The sequence below is a fragment of the Clinocottus analis genome, unplaced genomic scaffold (assembly GCF_023055335.1).
Source record: "Clinocottus analis isolate CAN_PGR_092001 unplaced genomic scaffold, fCliAna1.0.p SCAF_9, whole genome shotgun sequence".
Taxonomy (NCBI): domain Eukaryota; kingdom Metazoa; phylum Chordata; class Actinopteri; order Perciformes; family Cottidae; genus Clinocottus; species Clinocottus analis.
The window spans coordinates 21,058,439-21,082,085 of NW_027176251.1; the positions used below are offsets into that span (position 1 = coordinate 21,058,439).

A 23,647-nucleotide genomic window follows, 5' to 3' on the forward strand; every position below is an offset into this window, starting at 1 on the left:
TTGTTGTGAAAATGAGTCCACTTCCATAGCAACCTGCAGCGAGTCTGTTATTACACACAGCGCTTTGTGGCCGGCCAACATTCACAAGTGTTTCCTGGTGGACTCTTCTGAGCAGCCGGCTGCCGTTTGCTCTGTCAGGATGTGTGAGCTGGGCTCAGCAGGTGAGAGCACAACTTCTCGTCCGTGAACTCTTGGAGCTGATCGAGCTTCAGTAACTAAAGTTTCACTCTGTGTTTTTAAGAGTTTCCGGATCTTGCTGACGACTTTGTGAGTGTTAGTTTTGTTTGACATTTCATAACTTGTGTAACGGCAGTAAAATGTGTACTTGATGCTTTATTCTTCTGCACGCAGGAGACCCACCTGGCCTCCGATGAAGTGTTGGCTCACTACTTCAATGAGTTCCTAAATTTGCCGGTATAGTAGTGGTGATGTGTACACGCTGCGCTTTAATGGTTTTAAGTGCTTACTCTCCTGCATCTCTTGTCCAGTGCTTCCCGCAGCCGCTGCTGTACAACCAGCAGACCGGGCTCTTTGAGCTGGTGGACGGGGCGGAGGCCTCGGTCTCCAGGAGGATCCGGTCGGTCCTCCACCGCAGCAAGTCCCAGCTCCTTACTGGTGACCCCGCAGCGCTGGCCAGAACCCCCCCAGTGGACAACCAGTACACAGTCAGTGTAAGTCTGTGTTTGGTCCGGAAGATGGACACAAAGCCCCGGTGGTTCGAGCCCTAACAAGAGGACTGTGTGTCTCTGCAGAGCCTGGACCGAGAGCAAGGCCTCCAGTGGATCAAGAGGGAGAGACTGCCCTTCTTCCTCCACAGTGACTGCTACACTGAATACAGGTACACTGTACATAAAACCTCTGCACATATAACACTGTGCATATGTTGTTTACTAACCTAGATATTTCATATTTGTATTCAATCAGCTGTGACTTGATTGTCAGGGATCCAGGAGCATTAGCGTCGAGCAGTACACAGTCAGTGTAGCTGTAGCTACTGCTCGCAGCCTCGGAGGCCTGATGCTCACCTGCACACAGGAATAACACGGGTCCAGTTTGTTAATTCTCTTCATAGGAAAGCTGTTCTGGTGGTGTATCATTCAGTGTGGTCTTCCTCAGACTGTCCAAGCTGCTGTTTCAGAAGAACTCAATCTTCTGCATCCAGAGGAGGAAAGGCGCTTCAGGGCGCCCCGCCTGGTCCGCCCCTCAGCGGCGCCTTCACTCCCAGTTTGACACCGAGCATAACCAACCACTGCAGCGGCCGGCATGCTCGCAGGAGAACACTTCTGCAAGACGAGGTACATACTGGTGGATATGTACCTCCACATGTTCACTGTCTTGACTTGCAGGCTCCCATGTTTGCTCATGTTCTCTGTGCTGACCGTCCAGGCTCTCTGGGGTCGCCCGGCGCTCCACCTGGACGCTCCGTCCAGAAGGAACACGTCAACACAACATGCAGCGAGCGGTGCAGATGTTTCTCCAGCTGTTCTGAGCACGAGAACCCCTGTGGCCTTTCCTCTTCGTCCTGCCCCTCCAACCTTGGATGTGAGGAGCCCCAGGGCCCCCCCACAGAGCAGCGAGCCACCCCCGAGCTGCAGCTGGAGGACCTGGCGGCCCGGACGGTCCAGCAGGCGCTGAACCGCGCTCTGGATGTGATGGACGGACCGAGCCGGGCAAAAGAGAAGACGCGGTGGTCTCAGAACGGGAGAGAGGGGAGTCGAGGCACCGAGCAGGAAAATACCCTCCGCTTGTGTTGCCACGGCACCCGTTGCCGTGACAATGGACCAGGCTTGGATGAGCTGAAGGACTTTCTGCGAGGAACTCCAGGAGAGAAGCTGCTCGATCTCTGGACGGACATCGCCAGGCTGAAGGCTGCACGGAGCCGAGAGCGGAAGAGCAGGTAAACATGTCAACAGGATGTTTACCTGCAGGCTGTGGAGACAACGGCCTCTTCAACGGCTCTGGTTGCTGTGAGACACCGAATGTGTTGGATGCTATGACAATAAAGTAATGCAATGCGTGTGTTAATCAGGTCTTTGGTCCTGATGAGGAGCCGCTACCTGCTGAGCAGCAGCCGCAGCGGGCTCCATGTGCAGCTGCTCAACAGGCTGGAGCTCACTACCTCCCCCTGCTGGACGGAGGAGAAACTGCTCTCCGTTCAGCCCGTCCTCACCGAGTCTCTGCTCCACTACTGGTGAGGTTCATGCGCCCTGATGTTCATCACGAATACTGACTTTGTGTGCAGTGTTTATTTATGCCTTTAGCATCCGTACATCGATGACGTGCTACCTTACATTTGCTTGTCACATCCTGTGAGTTATATCCCCAATCAGCTGGATATAGCTTAGGTGTTCAGTAACTTAACATAGAAGAACATACACGTATGTATACAAACATACATACAGTGTGTGTGTGTGTGTGTGTGTGTATATTGATACGTCCTTGGTAACTCGCTCTCTTTCCCGGCAGGGTTCCTCGGTTCTGGACGTCGCGGTGGCTTCATCCAGAGCTGTGGACTGGGCGGTGTGCTCGGCCTCGGTCAGACGCGGCGCCCCCTCCTGGCTCTCTGGCGCTCACCTGTGACCCCGGGCGGCCCCGCTACCCCCATGCTGGCCGCACACAGGTAGGAGCTTGTGGACGTGATTCCTCTTGGTGCGTGAAAAGAGAATCCTCAGTAAACGCTCGAGACCAGCAGCAGTGGAGCTGAGAGTGTGTGTTTGTCCATCTTGTGTGTCCCAGCAGCTGCAGGTGGGATCAACGACCGGCACGCAGACAGTTGTCCTTTCCCGTTAAAGCGTGTTTGATTCTATAGTTTTAAGTGGAAAACAAACGATTAGTTAAGTAATGCGTCAGTCGATCAATGGAAAAAAGGTTAATTATACTCATTTATTAAGTTTAAAATGCCAAACGTTTCAGTTTTACATGGTTTCACATAGAGCACCTACGGGTGTTGGACCTTGGACACTTTTCAGCCGTAGTTTGATGTTTTTATTTCTAAATAAATGACGGTAGTTAAAGTTGTGTGTCAGTTCTCTTGGGGCAGAAGTCAGTCACCCGGCAGCAGCAGGATGGAGAAGATGCTGCAGGCGCTCAGTGTCGACTCGTGTGCCGGCTTCTACTTCACAAACTTCTGTGAGCAGTCTGGAAACCAGGTAAACTAGCAGGTAAACTAGCAGGTAAACCAGTAAGCAAACGGGTAACCAGCAGCTACTGGAGGTTAACCAGCACATTGCAGCGTAGTTGTTATTATATTGTGGCACAATAACATCATAAGTGGACACTATCTTTTGTTTGATGACCGTTCCTGAGGTTGTTGTTTCCCGTCCCAGCTGTGGGAGAATGCAGTGAACCTTTGGGCCGACCTGCAGCAGTACCGCGGGCTGTTCTACCGGGACGGCCTGGACCCCTACCGGGTGCAGAGGGAGGCCCAGGTCAGCACCACAGGAGCATGATGGCTCCACTCGTCTCACACCAACTGGAAACGTATATATTATATATTATACGTCCAGGAAGTGTGCGAATGACTTCTGCAGATATTAGCTTGTCATTAGCTTGTTATTAGCTGCCGCATGTGTGAGGAGCATGCATTGGTGGGACGAGCAGCACAGCCGAGTGTGCGGTACACCATGTATTGCCAAGAAGCTTCGTCACAACAGAGAATAATCTACCGAACACAAATGTCGGTTTGTGAGTCGGCTTGTGTTGACGGTGTGTGTTTTCTGCAGCATCGGTTTGTCACTAAGTGGATACGATGTCCTCGAGGACCTGAGTCCTCTGCTGCTGCACGGCTTTTCCTGCCCCTAAACACTTCTCTCAGCACAGCGTCACATTCACTGCAACACTTCATTCCAGACGCGAAACTGTTCGTGATATTTTATGAGATTAAACGTTGCAGCCAAAAGCAAGTCAGCAACATCAAACTCATTTCAAGAAGTACAGAAAGAAGTTAAGAAAAGAAAAGTTACAGCTAATTACCAACTCAATGATGCTGAGATAAAGATACACACACACACACACACACACACACACACACACACCCCTGTTCTCCTGCCCTCCAGTTTAACCGTCCATACTAACCAGTGAGTCAGACCCTCCGGCTCCGGTCCAGTTACCCAGAACCCTCTCTGGCTCCAGCTGGCCCGCTGGGGACAGCTGAGCGGTCCGGTCCAGAACGATACCTCACAGTGAACTCTGTTCCCTTCAGTCAGCCTTCAGAGTGACTCGATGGTCTCTCCGTTGATGTGGTGCGATGGCGGCCGCGAGGAGAAATGTTTCCCAAGCCGCGACACTTTTACGATCTCTCGTCCTCAGCTCCTCTACTCCACCTACCTCTCGGCCTCGGCCAGGAGGAGCGTCGGGGTCGGCGAGGAGATCAGGAGGGAGGTGTACGACCGCCTGACGCCCGCCTTCGAGCAGCTGTTTGACCCGCTGGAGGAGCGCTCGCTGGGCGTCCTGCTGGAGCCCTGGACCCTGCTGCTCAGCAGCGACCAGGAGTCCTTCCTCAAGGTGACGACCTTCAACTCACCTCTGTTATCTGGAGGGCGGGGCTTCCTGTGCTTCTGACGCGCCGAGGAGAGAGGATGTCCAACAAATTGTACATCAAAATGTCTAATAATGTTGATCGCTGGTGCATCTTTGAATATTGAGAGTTATTACTGAGTCGATTGGATTTAGGGCTGCAAATAACGGTTATTGTTTATACAAACATTAAAAAAACTGAGGTAATAATTGTAATGCAATATAATATTTATATATACTTTAATGCAAGAAAAGAGTTCAGCAAATTCTGTGCGAGCATAAAATGTGAAACATTTTCTATTCTTTATTTACTAATGAACACTAATTTAGCTTTAATTGGCTTTTATGTGGGCATATGTGTGTGTGTGTGTGTGTGTGTGTCCAGGTGTGTGTGCAGGAGGAGGTGCGCTGCATCGACAGCCAGGAGTTCAGGGAACTACAGAGTCTGTACGAGGAATCGAACCGCCGGCTGAAGCAGGTCAGCCAGCTCCAGGTCCACACGATGTCGGTTCTCAGTGAGACATTGTGACTGTTCCTCTGTCAGTACCTGTTGTGTGTCCTCTGCAGGTGGAGCAGTGGGCGTCCACTCCGTCTCCCTCTCCGGGCCCCCGGGCCCCTGACTCTTGGTCCAGAGTCCCTTCAGATTACCGAGGCTACCGGCTGGGCTCCTTGCTCCGCCTCCGCCACGAGATCGGGCACTTTATGTCCTTCCTACAGAACCAGGATGCCAGGTGAGCAGCGGGAACTACGCGGGTTGTGTTGCCCTCGGTTCAGACTCACAGGAAGTCCTCCCTTTAACCTTTTGGGAACCGTGCGCGAAAATCCTCCCGCGCCCATTTTAAGCCCCAGCATGCCCCATTCAGACAATCTTTTGGCATAAAATATGCAATATTTTCTATTTTTTAATTGATTGACACAGTTTTTTGACTGAAACTTCTTCCTAACAGGCCAAGTCTTTGTTTTATTGTGATTTTTGTTGCAGATTCTGATTCTTTAGGTCCTAATCTTTCCATAAAGGTGTCTTATTGACGCTCCAGGAGGCTTTTCTGGGGAATCTGGCTCATATCATGCTGGATGTTCATAGTTATGATCAAAATATCTTTTTTTAAGTGATTTTTTTTGCAGATATACATTTTTTTCCCAAGACTTTACTGTATTGGAATTAATTTGGAGTTCCTACGACAACTCAAACACAGGGGAAAACACAGGAGAAAGGAAGGTCTGGAGGCAAAATGGTCTCACAGTTTTCAACGGGTTAAATATGTTCATACTTTACATTTACAACATGACTCTGTGCCTGACTAGCAAAAGTGCACCATATTCACATTAAAATTGAATTAAGGCAGTATGAAAATGGTCATAAATGTATTGTTTGAAGGAAAATAGCAGTAGTTTTGAACATGTGTGTTTCCGCTCAGCATCCATCTGGCGTGCTGGCTGGACCTGGAGCAGTACAGGAGGACTGCACACACAGACCGGGCGCTCCGGCAGGAGAGGTCGTCTCGTATTGCGACCAAATATCTCAGCGGGACGTACTTCTTTGGCTCCGGCAGCCCGGCTACTACAGAGCAACAGAATGATGTACGTCCCGCAGTCACGCGGTTTAAACAATGATCGGTTGGTTTTATTGTCACATCGAGCTTGAGACTGAATTATTGTCGACTTCCTGGGGAAGCATGAGAGACGGAGGCAGCGCCGTGGTGCTCATGACATGACAATCCCAAGATGGTATGTGAGCTCCAGCTGGGGCTCAGCATTCAGATTTGATAACCAGAGGCCTCCGAGCCGCTGGTCCGGCTCCCCGTCTCCCTCCTGGAGCATCCTGCAGATGTCACGCTGACAGCTCTGACAGCGGGGCGCCGGGGGGGGAAACAGGGATCGAGAGGACGTGGTTTGGGTTAAAAGGAGAAGGAGAAGAGTGTGGTTTGGATCCAGAAAGACAAAAAGCAGACTGGCTCCGGTAACAATGACAGTAGGACGAAATCTCTCCTGACGTTTATGGACTGAGATTAGGTTTCTGGACTCTAGGATTACTGCAGGAGGGCACGCTGTGCAGAGCGAGGGTGACGAGATGGGACACTGAGCGCTGAGCCAGAGCCTTCTCTTTCCAGACTCCAGAGATGATGCGATGTAGTATTTATTATTGCTATGTGGTATTTATTATACGCTCACAGAGCACGGTGGGGTTTGTGTTACAGGACAGTGGCAGAATGGTTCCCAGCCTTTCTTCCTTCTTTCTCCTTCACACACGTCTGACTTTATGCTAAGCTAAGAGGCCGCTTTGTTCCATTGCATTTGTACTACTAGCACTTGTAGCAGAGGCTGAACATTACAACTATTTATCCATCACATTTATCTATTTCAAATGTGTAATACCGTCATTATTCAAACCATTTATCCAATGCATTCAACACGAGCAGTCAACTATTTAGCCGTTATGCTAACTCAGCTAACAGCGACTATTTCAAATGTTTATTCGTTGCTTCTACCTAGCATGAGCAATTTCAACTGCTGAAATATGTTCAATTATCTATTTTAACATTTTATTCATAGAATTTGAAGGGTTTATCTACTTTGTGCTGACTATTGAAACCGTTTATTCATACTTTTAGCTCTCTATTTTAAAATTCACAGATTGTTCTGAACATTTTAGCCAACTGCTAGCTCGCTACTTGCTTTTCCCGCACACGGCCGAGACAGGAAGTGTTCTAAAATGGTTGGTTGGTAGTTTAAAGTAAGAAGAACCCTGATGGTCCTTGAGGCGCGCCGGGTTAGCACAGAGACATTTAGAGCAGCCTGCTCGTTGATATGACTTCAGCTCTGGTGCATGACCCGCGTCACTCTTCACCCTCGTCTCATAAATACCATCAGAATAATGATCGTTACGATTGAGGGAAGATGCCAACTCCAGTGCTGCTAACTCTGCATGATTGGGTCTGGCTGCGCGCTCGCAGCTCAGCGTTGGTGCTCGTCAGCGTGAGCGATGGAGAGAGACTGACAGCTTTACTGCTCTGGCCCTTCACTCCTTCAATCACACAGTCATCCAGTCTCAGATTGGCTGCCTTTCATCTGCTGACTCCCGCTCCAATGGCACGACTGGTTCTAATTTCTGAAGCCTGTGTGTGTGTGTGTGTGTGTGTGTGTGTGTGTGTGTGTAAGGAGAGAAAATATAAAAGAGATCTAAATAGGGAGACATGGCCAGATCGATGTTGAGGACAGAAAGCAGACGGGAGATGAAGGGAACAGAGGGATTGTGGGAATGATGAAGAGCACAGCGGGAGTCAGGAAGGAGAGGAGATTCCCACTGAGTCCTTCCTCATGTATTCTTCATGTTGTGAGACATCTCTAGCATTCATAACACACACACACGTACACATACACACAGAGACGCACACATACATACACACCATCTGCCTCCACTGTATCCTTGTCTTTGCTGGTCCTGTGTAAGTATTGTGAGTATATTATAGTATATTGTCTATAAATTCCTGTGTAGATATTGTATATATTATAGTATATTGTCTATATATTCCTGTGTAGATATTGTATATATATTATGGTATATTGTCTATGTATTCCTGTGTAGATATTGTATATATTATAGTATATTGTTTATATATTCCTGTGTAGATATTGCGTCTGGCTGGAGGACTGGAGCGCCTGAAGCTTGAAGGTCTTTCCCACGCGGTGGTCGTGGAGATCCAGGACGTCATCAGGAGTCACATAGAGACAAGATGGCTGCCTCTGTTCCTGAGCACAGCAGAGTTCACAAAGCGCCTGAGACGCAAACCAAAGGTCAACTCTACAGCGACTCAGAAGGAAATAGTTTGACGTTTTGGGATAAAGGCTTTTTTTGGTGTGTGCCAGGAGTTAAATGATAACATTGTGTCCTCCACGCCCACATCTGTCTGTTCAACGTACGGCACAAGCCAAGGCGCTTAGCTTAGCATAAAGACTGGAGACGGGGAAAGGGCCAAAGATAACACAACATGTGTACCGGCAGCTCTAAAAGCTCACGAATCAACGTGCTCCATCTCGTTTGCATCCGTACAGAAACCAGACGGATTACAAATGACACGCTGTGGTTTCACGGGGGGTTATGAGCCGGACGGCTTCTTGGCTCCGAGCAGCTGCCAACACACCAGCAGAGACTTTAGGAAGTTACTGGTCCCATCTACTGCATAGTCCCATTACTTAGACTTCAGTTTCACAATGGATTGCACAAACAAGGTATTAGTTCTGGCCTGCTGTTTCATCAATAATGAATAGCTCTCTGGGAAATGTCCCAGCTTTCTTTTGAACATCTGTCTGTTCCTAATGAAACAATAGATTCCTGTTGTGTGAAGGCCTCGGGGGTGGAGGGGATGGGAGCACATGAGTGGCTCTCAGGTTGCCTTGTCAGGTGCTAACACATAAACCGCAGATTCCACTGCGCTGCCTCATTAAGTCATTGACTTGGCCACGTTTGGTTACACAGATCCGCTCGTTAAGGAATCAGATGTAGACGCAGTTTAGCGTTACATGGAAGGGTGGAAAAGAGACAGTTGACCTCAGAGAGGCAAAGAGCGCTCAGAGGCGATTGGATGAATGCGCTCAGAGGAAATAAAGCCCAGGTGAAAGGTAAAAGAGGAGAGAGCTTTAGTTACAGCCGGAGCAAAGAGCCGCTCATCCTGCTTGAGTCACTGTCTGACGTCCTCCTGGTGTTTCTGTGTGCAGCTGCAGGCAGCCGACCGGCTCTCACAACACGTCCACCGCCGCCGAGCGAGGAGAGAAGCCTGGAAGGTAAGGGGAACTCCTCCAGGAGGGGCGGGGGGGCTGGATATTATAAATGGAGAGAAACAAGGCATTTCCTGGCCTGAAAGCATGTGCGATTTAGTTCACGACTTGGCTTCCAGAACACCATTCTGGCCTGTGGTTAGGTTTCCCAGATTGAATCCAGGGTAAATAAGATTAAAGCATCAGCATTGCTAACCTTCCTTAATAGTGTTTGGAGTGTTTTCCATGCGGCTCTGATCCTCCAGCACGACGCGGATATAAAACATGTACATTTCAAGCGGGATGATTACAGGAAGGAGTTTTCCATCCATGATTCTGAGTATTGTCTTTATGATTATTATCTCATCACTGGCAAGGAGCAGGTTGTTCTGTATCCTCTGTGCACACAAGGTTTTGCCCCGCAGTAACACACCAGAAGGCAATTACATGTATTCAGTCTGTCCCTTGGGGAGCGTTCCTCTGCTTTCTTACCCAGCATGCTCTGCTGCGTTCCCCTGCAGGCCGAAAGCTTGTGGATGAGTTCCTCCAAAGAGATCCTGCTGTTCCGACGGGGGCTGCTCGACCCGGCCGCCTGCACGCAGTTCCAGCACTTTGTCTCTCTGAAAGGAGACTTCCTGGAAAACGATGTGCGCTTCTGGCTGGAGGTGCAGAGGTACAAGGTGAAGGAAGCCTCACGGTGTGGCTGTGTGAGCTCTCCGGGCTGTGCCAGTCCACATCACTATGAAAGGAAAGCACACAGTAATATCAGGAGGAAGTGAAGCCCCCTCCCTGAACAATGTGTCTTCATCTCTCTTCTTCTCGTCATCGCTCAGTTTAACATTTAATGTGCAAACAGACTGCAGTGGAGCAGGAGACGACCTTTGACCCGCAGTTAAACTTGTGGATTAAAAGGGAATGTCCAATCAGTGTTGATGGTAAATGTAGTCAATTGAAACAGTACACATGTACCAGCATGCATTGCGTGTGAGCTTCTCTAATTTTAAGTGTTTTTTTGTGTGTTAAAGTGTTTGTTTGGCATCTTTATTTACATCTGCTACTCATCTTTACGATCAACCCCAAGGCCCCTGAAAACCTGGTTTCACTTCGATAAACAAGTATTTCTCTAATAGATTTTATATTCAAATGAGCAACCAGATCACCACTGAGATCAGCTGCACACCTGAGATTCATCAGTTTGTTTACCAGCAACTTGGACACATGAGCAAAGATTAGATTAACCTTCCTCTTGTGTTAGCTTTCTGTTAGCACCTCTAGTGTTAGCGTTCTGTTAGCATCTCTTGTGTTAGCTTTGTGTTAGCGTTCTGTTAGCACCTCTTGTGTTAGCGTTCTGTTAGCATCTCTTGTGTTAGCTTTCTGTTAGCACCTCTTGTGTTAGCGTTCTGTTAGCACCTCTCGTGTTAGCGTTCTGTTAGCATCTCTTGTGTTAGCTGTCTGTTACCGTCTCTTGTGTTAGCTGTCTGTTAGCATCTCTTGTGTTAGCTTTCTGTTAGCATCTCTTGTGTTAGCTTTCTGTTAGCACCTCTTGTGTTAGCTTTCTATTGGCATTTCTTGTGTTAGCTTTCTGTTACCGTCTCTTGTGTTAGCTGTCTGTTAGCATCTCTTGTGTTAGCTTTCTGTTAGCATCTCTTGTGTTAGCTTTCTGTTGGCATCTCTTGTGTTAGCTTTCTGTTAGCATCTCTTGTGTTAGCTTTCTGTTAGCATCTCTTGTGTTAGCTTTCTGTTGGCATCTCTTGTGTTAGCTTTCTGTTGGCATCTCTTGTGTTAGCTTTCTATTGGCATCTTTTGTGTTAGCTTTCTGTTACCGTCTCTTGTGTTAGCTTTCTATTGCCATCTCTCGTGTTAGCTTTCTGTTAGCACCTCTTGTGTTAGCGTTCTGTTAGCATCTCTTGTGTTAGCTTTCTGTTAGCACCTCTAGTGTTAGCGTTCTGTTAGCATCTCTTGTGTTAGCTTTCTGTTGGCATTTCTTGTGTTAGCGTTCTGTTAGCACCTCTCGTGTTAGTGTTCTGTTAGCATCTCTTGTGTTAGCTGTCTGTTACCGTCTCTTGTGTTAGCTGTCTGTTAGCATCTCTTGTGTTAGCTTTCTGTTAGCATCTCTTGTGTTAGCTTTCTGTTGGCATCTCTTGTGTTAGCTTTCTGTTAGCATCTCTTGTGTTAGCTTTCTGTTAGCATCTCTTGTGTTAGCTTTCTGTTAGCATCTCTTGTGTTAGCTTTCTGTTAGCATCTCTTGTGTTAGCTTTCTGTCAGCATCTCTTGTGTTAGCTTTCTATTGGCATCTCTTGCGTTAGCTTTCTGTTAGCATCTCTTGTGTTAGCTTTCTGTTTGCATCTCTTGTGTTAGCTTTCTGTTAGCCTCCCTTGTGTTAGCTGTCTGTTAGCATCTCTTGTGTTAGCGGATGGGTTTTGATCCATGTCTTAAATCAGCTATAAAATACACTAAAAACAATGATATATCATCAATGTGTTTCTCATATTGTTGTATGTTTTAATAGTTTTGGTGTGGGCCTCAGGGCCTTTTCTTTGTCAGGATACTCCTCAATTTATATTAGAAATGGTAAAATGAACCTCAAAAGAATCCGACAGAAGGTTGTTGTGTCACCTGATTATTACTGAGGGGTATTAGAACACATCTCTTAAATACATTTGTTTTATTTTAATATTATCAGCTATAGTAACATCCGTGGTGTTACGGGTCAACACGACTCATGTATGTTTACTTCAAGAAAAAGACTAAAGTTTTTTTTTTTTCCAGCAATATAACTTTAATACAAACAGAAAATGAAATAGTTCCCTGTCCGGTTCTCCCGGTGCAGGACCTCTGTCACTCCCACAGCGACGAGGCCACCATCCAGCAGAAGATCTCCACCATCATCAGCTGCTTCCTGGACTCCTCCATGCCCCCGGCTCTGCAGGTAGACGTCCCTCCTGCACAGGCGCAGCAGGTCCTGGACAAACGCCACGCACTGGGGCCGTACATCTTCAGAGAGGCACAGGTAGTGTTTGTGAGGATGCTTTGTCTTGTGTTTCCTTCCAGTAGGCATCTGCATGCGTGAGCCTCTTCTCTGTCGTTTAGTTGTCAGTGTTCAGCGTCTTGCTGAAGTTTTGGCCCGAGTTTCAAGAGCTGAGCAGCAGCGTCCAAGAGGAGCAGCTCCTTCCTCTACTGCAGGAGAAACGAGTCAAACACAGAGCCAGGGTACGGAGACAGAGGAGAGAAGAGGAGGAAGAGGAGGAGGAAGAGAGAGAGGAGAGGAGGAGGAGGGCCCAGGTGAGAAAACGCTCCATACTAATCGACAATATGATTACACAACTTCTAATGCTAATAATGTACCAATGACCTCTTCTCGTTCAGGAAGAGCTGGAGAGCCAGGAGTCCAGTCCTGAAGAGGAAGGGGGTGATGAAGACGATGTAGAAGAAGAACAAGAGGGAAAAAGTGTAAAACAACAGTCGAGGGCGCAGAGCAGACTGCTGCTGATTCCCACACAGCCGGTAAGCTGTGTTCCTGAAGGAAGAGCTGGAAATGTGTGCAGGCGTCAGATGAAGGGAACCAAGTGCAAAGATTTCCTTTTGTATGCATCGGCCAATCGGTGCAATGCAGCATATAATGTGTCTGAAAGGTCACAGTGACCTTGGAACACCAAAGTCAGATTTCCTCAAGGCGTTCCTGAGACCCGACAGCAGCGTCTCCAGCTAGTGATTCAACAACTACGAATGAGAAACTTTACCATGTGAATCAAGTTCCCAAACTGTTCAGACCTGCAGACGCCACCAGGCGCGTATCTCATATCACAGGTTGGAGCGAGCCGGTCGCGTTCAGATGCTTAAATGCGGAATTGGGCTTTGAAATGCTCCTCGGTGTCTGACCTGAGGCAGGTGACCCGGCTTGCTCACCCGGGTCCTCTGGACTGTTTCAGGACCTCGTCGCCGCTCCTCACCTGCACTCATCCGCCTGAGAAGGCTGATCTCCACAGCGCTTAGCTAACTTTACTCGCTCCTGCTGCGGCAACCAACTGAATTATATTTCTAAAATGTTGAAATGATAAGACAGCAAGTGTTTTACATCTCTGATGTTTATATTATGGAATGAATAAACTCTGGAGAACATTTAGTTTGAGTGCAATAGCTCGGCCTGTTAGCATAGCTCTTCTAGCCGCGTTAGAGTTGACTGCCTTGTGTTCTCATGTGAGTAATGTTCATTTCCCCTCAGCTGTCGTGGTCCTACTCCAAGTACGTGGCGGCTCTGAAGAGAGAGGAGGTGCTGCTGAGGAGACAGAGTCAGCCGGGAGCCTCCTTCTCCACGGCCTCAGGTACAAACCCCCCCATTGGTCTCCCAGGGCCCGGCGAACATCTCCAGTCCCTTAACGACTCGCTGCACAACACTGAAAGGGCTTTCTGCCGTTCCCACAGTCGACGCCAAAGCGCTTCCACGTGTCAGAACTGTCTCATCAAGTCAAAGTCCGACCAGCAACAGCAACTGCAGCGTGTCCACGAGGAGGCCGTGTGCTAACAGCAGTTAGCACAACCTCAGCAGTTTGTCAGATAGCTCTGCTCAACCTGGAACACAACACAGCCATGTTTTTAATATAAAACTAGAGCCCTTTGGCTCCTGAATGTCATAAAACTATCAGTTACTTAAAGGAAGCTGGAGCGACCCCCCCCCCCCCCCCAGAGAAAAAGGTAGTTCAGCTCCATCAATGTGATCATAACGCTAACATCATGGTTATTACTATTGCAATAACATAATGAATACATGAATACATTTAAACGCTGCCAGCTTTCCATCCAGTGGTTGTGTGTCTTCTCCGTGTCTAATGAACAACACAATAACACAGTGACACCCATCCTGCTCAACAGAGTCATGAGGGGATCAGACGGTATCGTCGTGTTCATAAAGCCGTGGATGTCTTCCTCCTGCTCTTCCTCCTGCTCTTCCTCCTGCTCTTCCTGTGATGTCCCTGAACGCTCCGTTGTTGTCTCTTGTTTCTCTCCAGACTGACAGCTGAGTTGTTTCTGAACCAGACTGTTGAAGACGAGCGGCTTTCTTCACCACGTCGTCTTCTGTTGTCAGAAGGGTCACGCTGGCAACGCTATTAACCCGAAAATATCAAAGTTTGTATTTTCTACGTACTATTCTGAGACGTTTTCCCGTCCTATCGACAGGCTTCCTCTGAGCATTTTGAGATACGTCTTTTTCCAACTTTTTGACATGGATCACAGTGTTATATGGATCACATCTTCTCTCTCCTCCAGGCCCTTTCTGTGCAAACAACGGTTATTAACGGTTATTAACGAGACCTTCAGTCTCACCATCTTCCCCTGGCTGTCCTGGAATACAACATAAGTTTAAGTGTGAACTCCGACACATTTTCAAATATTTTTTTCAGTGAACTCCTTCAAAGTGATTTGTTTGCTTTTGCACTTCATTTCTTTATTAAAAAAATAAATGTATTCATGATTTGCATGTTTGTTTGTTTACATGCTTTATGTAAACGATCAGTCATTTTGTGTCAAGGGTGAAAAGTAGCAGAAAGATGCTTAAACAAAAAAAGAGAGAAACTAATTCTGGTGATCTATTGTCTCAGTGTGATCTAAACAGTTTAATCAATAATCTTGTGTTATTGACTTCAGCACCGGGGAGAAGAGTAGTTTGATTCTTTGTTGTTGTTGTTGTTGTTGTTGTTGTAATACTCATTTTGGCCACAAGAGGCTGAAGTGCAGCATGTACATGGGACTGAAAGCAGTTTTCCTCCAGGTGAGTTTTAATTTACATGAATTACAAACATATTTGAAGCTTGTGTTGAGTGTTATGGACAAACTAAAACTCAGCTGAAGGAAAACATTTAGATCCCGTGTTGTGGTGAACGTCAGTCTCTTGTGGCCAAAATGAGTATTACAACAACAAAGACTTAAAGATAGGGCGTGGGGATTTGACCTGTAGCACATGGTTCTGGACACAAGGCAGTTCAAAGTGCTCAACACGGTCACAATCATGCAAACTAGTCAGTCACACGATCAGTAAGAAGGGACAGCAGCGCGAGAACCAACAACCTCACGGTCTCAGCAATCTGTTTGCAATATGTTTCATCAACGTTGCCAGACAGGCAGGTTGCGCTGCATTTATGTTGTGTCGGAATAATCTGAAAAATGAGTTTCTGACTGGGAAACTTCACTCGAGTTGGAAAAACAAGAAGAACAGCCGACGTGAGCGAGAACAAACGACTCCTCTCCTTCGTGGCGTCCATGTTTCCACACTGCGACTCGCAGCTCCTGAGTGACATTCTGGTTTTGTTATAAATTGCCTGTAAACTGTTCCAGGGACGGGATGTTTTGTGTCCAGCAGGACTTTCACTCCGTGCTCGCTGCCTGTTTTAAAAAGCGTTCAGTTATTCTGCTGCTGGCGGGCGTCCGGCGCTCCGGCTGCAGCTGACGTCTGATGGAGCGCTCGGGGCTTTTTGGCAGCGTTCGTTTCTCCCACGTAACATGACGGACAAAATAAGTTGTTACATTTCATGATGTTCAGCTTTAGTCCAACACAAATAGCAAGCCAAACCAGCTGCGACTTAAATAAAACAATTTATATCTGACTGAGAATGGATCACCTCACATGTTCTGCTCGCTTCCCTCTCGGGGCCTCCGCACTAAATAACACAAACTCCTTTCTGTGTGAATCTCACTTGACTAGCTCATGTAGCTCATTCATATTTGCCAGATTCACACTTCATTTCCTTCTGACAGATACACACTGCAGGCTCAATGCTTTACCATGTTTTATTAAAACGATTCTCTATTAATATATTATCCATTTACACACGTTGAAGGCATCAGACAGACAGCTCAGTGACGCGACAATATAAAAGGCAACAACACGTTGGCATCCACGCGAGGTTACAACGGACAGTGTTAGCGTCAACAAACATGTTACACGTAAAAAAAACATTTTGGTTGACAGCTGGATTCTCGCGCGCCCATCAACATGGATGTGACATTGCACTGAACGTGAGCAGGAGACGCGGCCGCTTCACGGAGAAGTCAACGGCGAGGCCTGCAGAGAGAGACCGCTGCAAAGCAACAGAAGTTCTGCAACGCGGAGACGTTCCACGCCGACGGAGAGAACATCCTGCTGACGTCAGAGCAGACACGGCGCAACATGTTTGTGATCAACGGGTCTCACACCTCGGATGTTCTCATGTGACGAGCTTGTTGTATCTGTAAAAAATATATATTCTAAATGCAAGACTTCTCTGCATCCCTAAGCATGAAGGACTTAGTCTGATAAAATACATCATTCTTTTACCTCAACAGATATCTTTTGCATAAATGTTTAGAGTATTTTCTTAAGGCTTAATTTAAATTACAACAAATGATCCCTTCATTTTGCAGCATGGACCCACAGGTGTGTGTGTGTGTGTGTGTGTCAGTGGAATCCGATGCGTAAGGCTTTGTTCTTGACCGTGGTGAACTTGCTGACGAACACCTTGGCGAAGGCGGGGTCCGCCAGGTAGCGGTAGGACTTGGTGACGCAGGGCGGCGGCTCCGCCAGCGTCACCGGGAGCTGCAGCTGCAGAGAGGCGGCGGAGGGGGAAAGGAAGTGCGAGGCCAGCGTCACGAAGTCCACCAGCCGCCGGTACTGCTGCTCCGACAGCCGCTCCCGAACGCCGTCACCCTGAAGGGGGGGAGGGGGAAGGGGGGGGGGGGGGGGAGATGGGTCATGTGACTCCAAACACTGGTCCTGATGCATTAAACCATACACACAACAACCAGTGAAAATAACTGCTGCAGTCAGGTCTAAGGATCAATCCTCAGTCAGCAACCGACCAGTAGAGGTCAGAGGTCACTGCCGCTGCGTGCAGCAACAATAACACTCAAAGTCGAGATTCAAAAAGCACTGATTTTTATCTGAATAATACGACAACTCCCTTTCAACTGTGGACGTGTTACGTGGCGTTTTGCCCCCCAGCCGGCGGCTCGGTGTATAACTCCTCTGCACCACGTGCCCTGGAGCAGCTGCGGTGCTCTGAGCTCGGCCTCACCTCCGTGTCGCTGGCTACCGTCTGCTGCTGCAGGGTGAGGGTGAGCTGGTCCTGCCGCTCCGGCTGCTGCTGACACTCCACCTGCAGAGGGACAGCAGGTCAGCGCTCCGACTGCACAGCAACGCGCCGGTACGAGCAACGGGACGCTGTCGGTTACCTCTGTGATGGGGAAGGCCTGCTGCTGCGTGTCCTCGCTGAGGCTGACCACGAACAGCACCTCGGAGGTGAGGAGCAGACAGCCGGGGTGCTCCTGACCCGACCCGCTCACGATGGTCACCTCCAGCGCCATGTGCAGCTCCGGCCGGCCCAGAGACTGCAGCATCTTCCTGCGGAGCGCAGACATGACACGTACAGCTGAAGGCATGTAACACATGTACTCCACGCAGCAATCACACACACATACCTCCTAACATAAGCTGCACACTTTCCCCCGATCGACACAGAGACCACACAAGGTGCTCCGACTCACCTCCACACACACAAACACGCCTCCACACATCCTGTAATTTACATTTCGACACGTTCTCTGCAGTGGCTCCACACATGTTGGACGGGGAAGTGCGTGTGCAGTCCTCAGTCATGTCTCTCTGACAGCGTGTTTGCTTTGGAAGGCAGGTGCTCAACTCGCGGCGCAGATGTGGAAGCGGCCGCGGCGCGGGGACGGCGTGGTTCTGCTCAGCGTCACCGCGCTCGCACGCCGAGCCCGCGGCGGCCGGCTACCTGCAGCAGGACGAGCTACTGACGGACGCCTGATGGAACGCAGCCGGGCCGCGAGGCGAGCAGACGCCACAGGGGAGCATTATCTCAGCATCCATGTGTTTTGTTTTCGTTCTGTTGTTTCTTCCATCTTCCTCCGCCGTCACGACACGCCGCTAACCCCTCGGGTGATGACAACTTAAGTGGAATGTCCTGGAGAAATATTGTATCTAGCGTTTGGCCCTTTTCCCTCATGGCAGTTGACAGTCAACACAGACTGCTATTACAAGTAAATGTTTGATAGCCATGGAAACCAAACTAAATTGCGGAAAAATCATTATAAAATGCCATAAATGCAGTTTCTCTGCAGCTCCTGATAACCTTCTGGAGACACAGGCCTCTTGTAAATGTTTATGGTGATATTAAGTGCTGTTGAGTTGAAACACTCAGCTCGGATGCGGCGCTGTCGATACCACGGCCGTGTACGTGTTTTTTCTTTAACAAGACCCAACAGCAACCTTCTGCTTGGCACAACCCGCGACCTTCGTAAGCCGAGCCTCTCTTCCAAACTGCAAACCGTTGCTGAAGGTGTTCCTCCGTCCGATGGCACTGGGAAGCATCTCTGGACAGACTCACAGTTAAACAACAGAATCACTGCTCGCCGCCGGCTTTGGCAGCGTGCTTATAAAAACCTTTTAACATGGCTCCATGAGAGCAGGGCAGGCTGGCTACCATGTGTGGGATCAAGGTCAAACATTCTTCCAGAGTCCTTTTTTTTTTGTTGGAAAAATGGGTAATGAAGCGTCCAAGTTCTCTCTTTCCTTTTTCTTTTTTTTTTTAAAACAAGACAAGCAAAAATGATGAGAAGTAAGAGGGAGAAACAGAACAGCCGATCCTGGAGAGACTCCAAGAAAAGCAAAGGCAAGAACACATGTCCCCCTTCTGAGGAATGGCTGCACAAAGAGAGGGAGGAGAGGACGGCTCCGTACCAGACGTATTTCAGGTGGCTGTTCGGGGCCTCAGCGGCCTTCTCCTCTGTGGGAAGGTACAGCTGCTTAGGGAGCTGCCACAGCCCGGCTCCATACAGGATCCCTGGAGAGGACACACACACACACACACACACACACACACACACACACACACACACACACACACACGGAGTGAAGACGTGTTGGATCAGGACAGAAGTGTTCATGCTCAACAGGCTGTTCTTGAGAAGAAGCGAGAGGACGACGTCATGAAGCAACCTCCAACTGAAACTGAGCTCTTGCTCATGGGCGACTTCCTATCCTCTGTTCAAGCCCTGCGAAGAAAGTATCACATGCTCCACCAATGAAAAGATGAATATTCTGTCTAACTAATGTAACTAGTAGACCAGGGGGGGTCTTTATGTTTCTAGTTAATTGTTGAAAGACCTTAAAATAGAGTTTATCATCTAAAAACCTTCACCAATGATTTAAACATAGAGAAATATTGTCGTTATTTATGCTTATTATGCTGTGATGTTACTGGTCCGGCCCACTGGAGATCAATGGGCAGCATGTGACCCATCACTGAAACGAGTTGACCCCCCTTTAGTAGACATAACTAGTGTAACTAGTGGACGTAACTAGTGTAACCAGTAGACATAACTAGTGTAACTTGTGCTTAACGGAGAGCAGGAACTATCAGGGATTTGAGTCCTGTGTTCGTCCTACAACAAGCTGGTGAACTGGACCGTTGATGTGTGTGTGTGTGTGTGTGTGTGTGTGTGTGTGTGTGTGTGTGTTGCTCGCTGTGCACACACGTCTTGTGCACGTGGTCAAAGTTTCTTTCTTCTGCTTCAGCGTCAGCAGCAGCAGAGAAGCAGTGAAGTCAACGAGAAGGTAAACCCAGCGATGATGTCACTGCAGTGGTCCTTTGCAATGCTGCTCTGTGTGTGTGTGTGTGTGTGTGTCCATGCGTTTCATAAAACAGGATTATGACATGTTGTTCTGCATATATTTTGTGTTTCAGGTCGATCAGAGGGGAGTCGTTCCTCTCACACAGAGCCGTCGACCGCCAATAAAACACACACTATCTCCACAGACTTAGACGAGAGTGTGTGTGTGTGTGCGTGTGTGTGTGTGTGTGTGCGATTAGACCACAGGAAAAGGAACATGGCGGCTATAACGCACAAAAGGAACCAGGCTTTAATGACGATGACGTAATCCTCTGGAATAGAAAACAGACCTGCACAGGAGGAGACCACATGGATTCATTATTCTGAACGCACCGTATCCGGTCTGCGACACCAGTTCAGCTGCTCCTCCTATGGGCTTGGTGAAAACCCCCACAATGCCTTTCCCCACTCCAGAGATGACCCCCTTGGCTTTGCTCCCAGCGGAGCTCTGCAGGTCCCAGCTCCTCTGGAAGTTCTGCATGGGCTGGTCCACGATGCCGGCGATGGCGCCTGGAGGAACAGAGGAGAGGTCGTGGTGCTTTGTTCAATGAGACATTATAAGAGGTACAACACATACACCGGGAGTTCATTTTAACATGACTCACAAATATGACTGCATTATGAGGCTGTGTTCCTGATAAGGACTCTGTGTGTGTGTGTGTGTGTGTGTGTGTGTGTCTGCGTACCCAACAAGCTGATGCCCAGGCGTGACAGCCCCTGCCTCAGGCCGTCCCCGAGGCTCTCTGGGAGCTGCCGCCTCCACTCCTCCTGCCTGTTGTAGTGCTCCTCGTCCAGAGACAGGCGGTCCATGTTCCTGGCCAGGCTGGTGGCTAAGTTGGTGATGGACGTCAGCGTGCCTGAACCCGAAAAACATGGAGGCTCAACCCAAACTGTTCATCACAAAAGTGGTGCTAGTTGACGACACAGAAACTGTGTGCATGCTGTGTCGTGCTAAAGGAAGCTAACACTTAGCACGCAGACTACCGCTCTCACTGCTGCGGAGCAAAACCAAAGCGTGGAGAAGAGCTGGAACCTTTTGAGATGTGCTTGACGAAGGAGGTGGTCCCTCTGGAGACGCCGCTGACGAAGGCCCCCGGCCCGCGAGTCAGACCTTCGTACGGCAGCCGGAAGAAGTCGGACACGCCGTTGCCGATGCTCCGCACCAGGCTGGCAGGACTGCCCAGGATCTCCAACGAGCCCACCACCCAACCTGAGACACCAGGACGCAGGTCAACAACACTTCACCTTCACCAGGACGTCCTGTGTTCACTGCCATCGAGCTCAGGGGGGCGAGAAGAAGATGTCTTTCTATTGTAAAGGGTTAAAGTGTGTCTATTGTAGGGGTTAAAGTGTGTCTATTGTAGGGGTTAAAGTGTGTCTATTGTAAAGGGTTAAAGTGTGTCTATTGTAGGAGTTAAAGTGTGTCTATTGTAAAGGGTTAAAGTGTGTCTATTGTAGGGGTTAAAGTGTGTCTATTGTAGGAGTTAAAGTGTGTCTATTGTAAAGGGTTAAAGTGTGTCTATTGTAGGGGTTAAAGTGTGTCTATTGTAAAGGGTTAAAGTGTGTCTATTGTAAAGGGTTAAAGTGTGTCTATTGTAGGAGTTAAAGTGTGTCTATTGTAAAGGGTTAAAGTGTGTCTATTGTAAAGGGTTAAAGTGTATCTATTGTAGGAGTTAAAGTGTGTCTATTGTAAAGGGTTAAAGTGTGTCTATTGTAAAGGGTTAAAGTGTGTCTATTGTAAAGGGTTAAAGTGTGTCTATTGTAAAGGGTTAAAGTGTGTCTATTGTAAAGGGTTAAAGTGTGTCTATTGTAAAGGGTTAAAGTGTGTCTATTGTAAAGGGTTAAAGTGTGTCTATTGTAAAGGGTTAAAGTGTGTCTATTGTAAAGAGTTAAAGTGTGTCTATTGTAAAGGGTTAAAGTGTGTCTATTGTAAAGGGTTAAAGTGTGTCTATTGTAAAGGGTTAAAGTGTGTCTATTGTAAAGGGTTAAAGTGTGTCTATTGTAAAGGGTTAAAGTGTGTCTATTGTAGGGGTTAAAGTGTGTCTATTGTAGGAGTTAAAGTGTATCTATTGTAGGAGTTAAAGTGTGTAAGTAATATGGAACACTGGAAAGGAAATCTTCAAAATCTTACAAAAAAATTATCAAGCAATGATGCAGAAGATCTTTTGTGTAGTTAGTATAGAACTTTGTGTTGTTGTATGTATGTATGTATATATATATATGTGTGTATATATATATGTTTTTTTCTTTATTTCAAATTAACTATCTGATTTAATTGATACATTGATACAAACATTTTTGTTTCTCTCTAAACCTTTTCAGTCTCTGTTTTTGTATATTACATAGAATAATATTGTAATATAATGATTGACTGAATAAAACAAACAAACAAACAAACAAACAGAGTGAAATGTTGTTGTTATGTCCACATGTCCGTCATATTATCAGCTGTTTACGTTCCTCCTGATGAAACTTCCTTTCCTCATGTTGTTCACCACGTTGTGTTCATGATGACCACAAGTCATCCTCTCATCCTTCCCTTCATCCTCTCCTCTCTCTTCTCTCTTCTCTCCTGTCTCCTGTCTCCTGTCTCCTCTCTCCTCTCTCCTCTCTCCTGTCTCCTGTCTCCTGTCTCCTGTCTCCTCTCTCCTCTCTCCTCTCTCAGTTTAGCTTTTCAAGAAAAACTTGGACTGGAAGCAAACATTGAAAGAAATAAACTTGAACTGTATTATTTTTGGAGCTGCGCTCAATAGTGTTATACGACACAACTTACTGAACACAACTGTAATTCTTCAAAGCGATGACATGGTTTTGTATTCAGCAACATCTGGAACACCTGCTCTGAGGAGCGGCGCTCTGCTTCGGCCCTGGAGGAACGCTCACTGTCCTCCACTTGTTTGCGTTGGCTCTCGCGTCGCAGGATAATTCACACGATGTTTTCACATCTTGATTATACGACCGGCGGTGTGTCAGAATCATTTTCTCAGTAATATGCACACAGACACACACTCTCCTGCGTGAATCCTACATGTGCCTCGGTTAGATTTACAGCCTCCTACCATCTCACCTCATCTCTCTCATTCGGCGGCTTCAGACGCCACGGCTCACTGATATTTATGCGCTGACAATTGCATCTAAAAATAAAATCAAAAAGCCGTTTCCTGGAGTGGGCGACCTCGCTGTGCTCTGCTGCTCAGTCCGTCTGCGCCTGAGTGACGGGGCCTAATGGGAGGAAAGCGCCTCCTCTGGGGCCTCGCGGGCGTCTCTGCCTCTCGCGGTCTCCACATTGTGGTTTTGGTGAAGCATAAAGCTGACAGGAGCTGATGTTTACAGCGCTGAGTCCTGCTCCCAAACGCACATACGTGTTCTGGAGGCCGTGCACGCCTGGTGCTACGCCCAGAGCCTTTTGCATGAGCATGTGCGTCAATTTACGCCAGTGCGTGTACGTGCGACCGCCACACTGTACATCCTCATGCTAATTGGTCCCAGAATGCAATGCTCCCCCCCATCTGAAGCGGTGAGGTGACGTGCTGAAACACGAGCAGGAACCAGCGCTCTAACGAGAGACAGCGGGGAGGAAGTGTTCTTCCAGAACAGTGATTTCTGATGTGGAAATGACGGCCTGAAGCAGAACATGTGGAGGCTTTGACTCGCCGTGAGGACGCCGTGTACGGCCTTACGCAACCGTGACTCATCAGTCAGAGCTCAGGACGAG

The 23,647-nt window shown here is 48.1% G+C and overlaps 2 protein-coding genes across 2 annotated transcripts in view; one reads left to right on the forward strand and one right to left on the reverse strand.

The window, feature by feature from the left end:
• Positions 1–139: 139 nt before the first annotated feature.
• On the forward strand, positions 140–14,601 carry LOC137781212 (regulator of G-protein signaling 22). Its single transcript, XM_068569821.1, has 23 exons — positions 140–161; positions 242–267; positions 352–414; positions 489–671; positions 753–838; positions 1,117–1,295; positions 1,387–1,897; positions 2,030–2,191; positions 2,467–2,694; positions 3,002–3,149; positions 3,327–3,428; positions 4,309–4,503; positions 4,901–4,993; positions 5,083–5,246; positions 5,934–6,096; positions 8,146–8,310; positions 9,232–9,297; positions 9,792–9,950; positions 12,101–12,280; positions 12,361–12,552; positions 12,637–12,774; positions 13,493–13,592; positions 14,277–14,601. Exons 1-23 carry the CDS (start codon positions 140–142, stop codon positions 14,279–14,281), a joined length of 3,330 nt encoding a protein of 1,109 aa, XP_068425922.1. The 3' UTR covers positions 14,282–14,601.
• A 1,455-nt stretch (positions 14,602–16,056) lies between these two features.
• Positions 16,057–23,647, reverse strand: part of LOC137780855 (intermembrane lipid transfer protein VPS13B-like) — a 297,025-nt gene continuing 289,434 nt past the window's right edge. Inside the window, exons 62-68 of the mRNA XM_068569155.1 lie at positions 20,966–21,142; positions 20,619–20,789; positions 20,266–20,442; positions 19,001–19,103; positions 17,473–17,641; positions 17,316–17,396; positions 16,057–16,948 (exon numbers count right to left, since the gene is read on the reverse strand). Coding sequence (XP_068425256.1) covers positions 16,700–16,948; positions 17,316–17,396; positions 17,473–17,641; positions 19,001–19,103; positions 20,266–20,442; positions 20,619–20,789; positions 20,966–21,142 — 1,127 coding nt within the window. The 3' untranslated portion in view covers positions 16,057–16,699. The remainder of the gene's footprint in view (positions 16,949–17,315; positions 17,397–17,472; positions 17,642–19,000; positions 19,104–20,265; positions 20,443–20,618; positions 20,790–20,965; positions 21,143–23,647) is intronic.